General features: G+C 36.4%; 1 protein-coding gene across 1 annotated transcript; it reads right to left on the bottom strand.

The window, feature by feature from the left end:
- Positions 1–1,829: 1,829 nt before the first annotated feature.
- Positions 1,830–5,231, bottom strand: LOC109117075 (putative WEB family protein At1g65010, chloroplastic). The gene is made up of 4 exons (XM_019203651.1): positions 4,937–5,231; positions 3,984–4,141; positions 2,935–3,261; positions 1,830–2,738 (listed from the first exon to the last, which is right to left on the bottom strand). Exons 1-4 carry the CDS (start codon positions 5,229–5,231, stop codon positions 1,830–1,832), a joined length of 1,689 nt encoding a protein of 562 aa, XP_019059196.1.
- Between the last annotated feature and the right edge of the window lie 2,031 nt (positions 5,232–7,262).

Here is a 7,262-nt window from a genome sequence, read left to right as displayed (position 1 = left end):
CTTCCTCTTCAACCGAGTCGTGCTCATTCTCTCTTTCTGGAGAAGCTTTCTTCTTCTCTATCAGGCAACTTTCCAACATCTTCGATTCAACTTCCACAGTGTCTTCGTCTCTCTCGTTCGGTTTTCCTTTTCCATTTCCCTCAACCTTGGGAGCTGGCAAATGGGCTGGTTCATCATCCACCAAATCTTTGTCAATCACTTCCTTGGGAGTTTCTTGAATGGTCTGGTCTCTGGCCGAGTGATGAAAAATCTCCGTTTTTGCTTCTTCCCCATTTCTCATACCATTTTCCTCGGAAAATTCTACAACTTTTGGAAGCAAGTCATGGTCTTTTCTTAGTGTGGATGAGCTCACCATTCTCTTGTTTCTTTTCGGTGGAAGAAGCTTCTTCTAGCAACTTCGATAATTCCTTAACCTTTTCAAGAGTTGAAGTCTCCCTGGCTTTTAGCTCATCATTGTCATTGACAACACTCTGCAGCTCGGTTTCTTTATCAAGCAAACTCTCTTTTAGCTTCGACAATTCCTCTATCTTCCGGGTTGCCGATGCTTCTCGTGTTTTAAGTTCATGATTTTCTGAAGGGCTCTTTGAAATTCATTTTCTTTACTGAGCCAACTTTGCTCGAGATGCAACAATTCCTCAATCTTCTTCAAAGATGAAGCCTCCTTGGACTTAAGCTCCTCGTTTTCATGAATGGCAGCCTGCAACTCATTCTCTTTCTCAAGCAAACTTTGTTCTAGATCTGACAACTCCTCAATCTTCTGAAGTGTTAAGCTTTTCGTTTTCGTCAATAGCAGCCTTGAGTTCATTTTCTTTATGGAGCAAACTTTGTTCAAGATTTGAAAACTCCTCGATTTTCTTAAGTGATGTGACCTCCTTAGATCTGAGCTCCTCATTTTCACATATGACACTCTGTAATTCATTCTCTTTAACGAGCAAACTCTTATTAAGATCTGATAACTCCTCGATCTTCTTATGGGATGAAGAGTTTTCAGCTTTAAGGTCTTCGATTTCAAGGATTAAACCATGCAACTCATTTTCTTGATCAAGTAGATGCTCTTGCAGCTTTGACAACTCCTCGATCTTCTTAAGATAAGCCGCCTCCCTTTCTCTGAGCTCCACATTTTCACGAGTAGTGCTCTGCAGTTCAGTGTCTTTAGTTGCTAAGATTTCATTCACAGTTGACAACTCCTCGATCATTCACAGTGTCTTTAGTTGCTAAGATTTCATTCACAGCTGTGTTTCTTTATCAACTAAGCTCTCATTCACCATTGACAGCTCCTCGATCTTCTTAACATAAGCAGTCTCCCTTTCTCTGAGCTCCTCACTTTCTTGAACGATGCTCTGAAGTTTGGTTTCTTTATCAACCAAACTCTCATTCGATATTGATAACTCCTCAATTCTCTGAAGATAAGCAGCCTCTCTTCCTCCGAACTCCTCAGCTTCTTGAATAAGACTCTGAAGTTTGGTTTCTTTATCAAACAAACTTTCATTCACCTTTGATAACTCCCCGACTTTCTCCAGAAAAGAAGTTTCCTTTTCTCTGAGGTTGTTGTTTTCTGTAATGACACTTTTTAGCTGAGCTTCCTTATCCAACATATTTTCTTTAAGCCTCATGCTCTCAGCTTTGGCTTCTCCAAGAGTTTCCTGCAGATACTTAACCTCTGTCACGAGTTCCTTAATATTGTTATTGAGCTTAGCTTCCTCTTCCTTTGCTGCCCGTACCTTGTCCTCCCTTTCTTTAAGCAAATTCTCCAACTTTCTTGTTTCCCTTTGCATAGAGGAAGTTTCTTCTGCAGATTTTTTCACACAATCCATCAAATGAAGTTGTTGTTATTCCCATCCAGTCTTAGAATTCTGGAACTCGTTCTTGGCATTCTCGAGAGCAATTGTCAAATTGGAGATTTCATATCTTGCATCTTCTAGCATTTTCTCATACTTTTCATTCGTTTCTTTTGCAGCAAACTTCAAACTTTCAATCTCGGCCACATGGCTCTCGTTCTCTACTTCACTTGTCAGGAGCTTCTCCTTCGCTTCTTTTGCTTCAGTAGATACTTCCTGCAAATCCACCTTTAAGCTTTCAATAGCTTTCTTGCTCTCCTCTTCTTCCTTTTTAAAGCTTTCCAACTCGCTTTCAACTTCCCTCTTTTCTTTCAATAGCTTCTGAATATCTGCTGCTGCAACCTTTTCATTGTCCACCGCCCTAGCTTTTTCCTCCTCTGCGATTTCAAGGTTAGATTTCATCGATTCAACAAGTTTTTCCAGCTTAGAACTTTCTTCCTTTGTAATGCTAACTTGACGTCCTGATTCCTCGAGATCTCGTTTTTGTTGTCCAATCGTCATCTCTAACAACTCTACCTTATCTTTTAGCATGTCATTTTCAGAATTTTCCTTATGCAAAACCTGACTGGTTTCCTCTAGCTGCTTCATAATAGACTCCATAGATTCTGAAGTAGATCTATTCAATTTGTTCAATTCTTCAACTTGTTTTTTCAGTTCATCGGCCTTGTTCTTCCACTCTGCTGCTAAGTTATTAGCACAAGACTCAGCCATTTTAGCAGCTTCTAGATCAACATGAATTTGTTCACTGGCACCTTCTTGCTCCTTCAGAGTTTTTTCAAGGATACCAACTTTTTCTAGCTCCCCCCTCAACATCTCAATTTCAGATTTCAGCTTGGACACCACCTCGTTTCCTTCTATAGCCACTTTTCTTCCTTTGAACCAAGCAGCGCCTTTAACCGGCTTAACTCAGAAGAGAGAATCTCAACCTTATCTGCCTGAATTTCAACGATCTTCGTCGCTTCCTCCGCATGGTAGAGTGCCTTGTTCTTCGCATCAGCAGTCATAGTCAATTCTTGTCTTATCCTCTGGAGAGTTCTTCTGTGGTAGAGAGGAGAGCCGAGATGTCAACAGTGTGCTAGTTTCTGATAGACTCAACCTCTTTCAGCCAGGCCTCTTCTTTTTTTCTGAACAGTCTTGATTCCGGCCTGTTCCAGTTCAACAACTCGGAATTTCTCAGTCTCGGAATCCTCCTCAGCTCGTTTCTGAGCTGCCAATGCCTTTTGAGTTTCTCATTGGCTTCTTCTGCTAGTTTCTCAGATTGTTTAAGACCATCAAGTGTCTGAGCTTTCTCTTTCTTGAGAAATTCTATTTGCTCATTGGCTTTCTTTAAATCTTCTTGAACTTGATTCAGTTGAGCCTGAAGGCCAGATAACTTCGCCAAACCCAAGCATGATTTCGCCAAACCCAAGCATGATTGCGCTTTCTGAAACATCATAACAAAACATAGTTCAACTTTTTTCACCCAAGAAGAAAAACCCGGAAAATGTTGTAGATGAATTGAAAGCCATAGGCAATCAACAATCGGTTTTTTTACATCAGGGCATCGACCATATGATCTTGGGAAGTTCCATACATAAATATTAATTCCAAATTCGGTGAGAAGATTGACAACGAGGTAGACGAGATCATGCGCGATGCGAGTGATCATCAGTGGACGACCATATTTTATTTTATCTTGCAATAAATTTGATAAAGCTCTTGAGAAAGAATCGAACGTGAGGAATATTCTGAAAAAATAATCGGCCAGGAGTTGTCGGAGAATCCATTGATGGTTTCGCAACATTCCTTCTTGACCCTACCGAGGTGTGTAGGATGAGTTCGATAGATGGGTGAAATTATGCTCGGATTGTTTCCACGTTATATATTTTTTAAAAATTATGCTCGGATTGATTCTTATTGTAGAGAGTAAAGTTGATTAAAATTGGTTATAGTTGTATGAAATAATTTCGTCTATGCGATGGAGGTCTGAATCGATCCAATATATATATGTATAAAGTTACTCCTAATTTCATCAATTCTAGCACCGGGAATTTGATAAAGCTCTTGAGAAAGAATCGAATGTAAGGAATACTCAGGAAAAAATAATCGGCCAGCAGTTGTCGGAGAATCCATTGATGGTTTCACAACATTCCTTCTTGACCCTACCGAAGTGGCCGAGGAATATGCCAAGGATGGAGCCGATGCATCCATCAAACGGTCTTGACCGCTTTCTAGCAACATATCCGTCGTCTCAGCACCATCCGGATCGATTCGGAGCAGAAAGTTCGGGTTTTTCCCGGTTTCTTTGGCCTGGAGTTTGATAACTTCACATAGTTATAGTTTCACCAAGTTAAGTTCCAAAAATGTGTGCAACTTTATTCTTCATGAAATCGAATTCTAGATTTCATTCGGCTTCTTCCATTTCGATTCGGTTAGAACACGAAATGACGATTGCTTGAATTTCATATTGTACAGGCATGTCTACGGTCGTACTCCCTAAATGTCTAAATGTCTGCATGTAAAGGACTCCGAAAAAGTTTGAGACGACTTTCTATAGTTCTTAACAAAATCCTTATATATTTTAACCTAACACGACATTATATACCATATAAATACATGGATTTATTATCTATTTTCAAATCAATACACTAAATTTAAAATTTTCAATACATATATATAAATTTATATATACATATTTTTTATTTTTATTTGGTATTGTTGGTAATGTTTTTGCATGATCAAACTTGATTTTGAGTGGTACAATGTTAACTTTTGTTTATGAATTTTAGGTTTGGTTTACATTATTCGAAAATCCAAAAATTTGGAGACATCCGACGTTTCGAGTGTTTGATATATGATATACTTGAGTCGACATTTTCTGACCGTTGGAGATACGAATCGATCCGAGATATATGTAAGTATACAAGTAGAAGAATAATAATAATAAAGATGAAAAGATAAGATTTTATAACATGTTATTATAAGCACTTGATTTGCTCTACAAAAGCATGCACAAGCTTTTTGCTTGGTTATTCAATATATTATTAAAGGTACGACTAATTTCATCATTTGTAGTGCTCATATGATCGAATCGGACCGGACCACAGAAATTCAGTAACCTCGGGGCGATTCTAGCTGGGGATATTTGAGGAGGCACAAGCCCTTGATGAAGAATCGAATGTAAGGCATGCTCGGAAAAATAATCGGCCAGCAGTTGTCGGCGAATCCGTTGACGGTTTCGCAGCATTCCTTCTTGACATTCCCAAAGTGGCCGCGGAATATGCTAATGATGGACTCGAAGCATCCTTCGACAGTCTTGATGGATTTCCAGCAGGCCGCGGGATCTTGGGGTTGAGCGTTGGAACACGAATAGACCGACGAAAGAACGAGGCCGAGCAAAAGCAACATCTTCATCGTCTTTTGCTCCATCAGATTCGAATATCGGAAAGTTTTTTCGATCTATTCGTAGCTTTTTTGGTGTTGGTTTTCTGTTTGAGTATGGATGAAGAACTGAGACATCCTGTTAGGGTTCTTATACTTGGTATGTGGACGCGCTATACATTGTATGTCTCGCTTTTCTTTTCTTTTCTTTTTTTTTTGTTATGCATGAATTTGCCTTTAAAGCATTGTTTCCACAAATATTTTTTTTGTCATTTTAGAAATAATATTTTACAAGTTCAATGTTTATTCGTGAAGGGGATCTTGTGTAAAGGGTATTTCGGATATGTTTCCATATTTCTAGCCGACCGTCTTTTATTTTATCTTGCAATAAATTAAAAAGCTAGATTTTATTTCGATTAAATCATTGGAAGTTGAAGTCTCGATTCAATTTATAGTTTTTTAAATGACTAATTAGACTTCAACTTTCCCTTTTGGGAAAATAATTTTAAAATTGTCATCGAATCTTTTTTTCATGGTTAGAATGGTTCGTAAATATATTATATTTTAAAGTTTGTAAATATATTATTTTTTAAAGGTTGTAAATATATTATAGTTTTTTTTTTCAGAGTTGGAGTGTTTCATCAGACCCTTGAAAAACATTTTTTTATATATACATAATTGTTATTATAACAAAATTAAATGTATTTTTCCAAATATCCTTTTTTAATATATTTTTTCTAAAACAATTAATAATCAATTTAGATTTTGAATATTTGATAGAAAAATACAATTATTAGATTATTTTCTCTATAACAAAATATAGTTGTTATTATAACAAAATCTGGACCTAAAATTATATAACTAAAGTCGTTATATATATAATCAATTTAGAAATTAAATGATAATCATACTTTATTCACAAAAATCCTAAAAGTTCTGAATTTGTATTTTGGAGTAATATTAATTTCTAAACTTGTAGAGGTGCCTATTAATTCCCAAACTTGCAAAATTGAATACGTTAAACCCTGAACTTGTTAAACGGTTCCATAATCGTTCATAACGTTATTTGGTCAAAAAAACGAGTTAACCGATCCGACGTGGTACATGACGTGGCAGTAGTTTTCTGAGTTGGCTCGCCACGTCACGCGCCACGTCGGATTAGTCAACTCATTTTTTGACCAAATAAAGCTATAGACGATTATGAAACCGTTTAACAAGTTCATGATTTAACGTGTTTAATTTTGCAAGTTTGGGAATTTATACCTTTACAAGTTTAGGAATTAATATTACTCCAAATTATAAGTTTAAGAATTTTTAGGGTTTTTTCCCTTATATAAATTTATAAGTTTTATTAATTAAGTTTTATAAAATGTAAAAGACTCCGAAAAAGTTTGAGACGGTTTTCTATAGTTCTTAACAAAATCCTTATATATTTTAACATAACACAACATTATATACCATATAAATACATGGATTTATTATCTATTTTCAAATCAATACACTAAATTTAAAATTTTCAATACATACATATAAATTTATATATACATATTTTTTATTTTTATTTGGTATCGTTGGTAATGTTTTTGCATGATCAAACTTGTTTTTGAGTGGTACAATCTTAATCCAAAAATTTGGAGACATCCAGCGTTTCGAGTGTTTGATATATGATATAGTTGAGTCGACATTTTCTGACCGTTGGAGATACGAATCGATCCCGAGATATATGTAAGTGACGCATACAAGTAGAAGAATAATAATAATAAAGATGAAAAGAGAAGATTTTATAACATGTTATTATAAGCACTTGATTTGCTCTACAAAAGCATGCACAAGTTTTTTCTTGGTTATTCAATATATTATTAAAGGTACAAACTAATTTCATCATTTGTAGTGTTCATATGATCGAATCGGACCGGACCACAGAAATTCAGTAACCTCGGGGCGATTCTAGCTGGGGATATTTGAGGAGGCACAAGCCCTTGATGAGGAATCGAATGTAAGGCATGTTCGGAAAAATAATCGGCCAGCAGTTGTCGGCGACTCCGTTGATTGTTTCGCAGCATT

Source organism: Tarenaya hassleriana, unplaced genomic scaffold (assembly GCF_000463585.1).
Source record: "Tarenaya hassleriana unplaced genomic scaffold, ASM46358v1 Cleome4, whole genome shotgun sequence".
NCBI lineage: Eukaryota > Viridiplantae > Streptophyta > Magnoliopsida > Brassicales > Cleomaceae > Tarenaya > Tarenaya hassleriana.
Note: the sequence above shows the minus strand (reverse complement) of the source record. Positions and strands in the feature narration are given on the sequence as shown.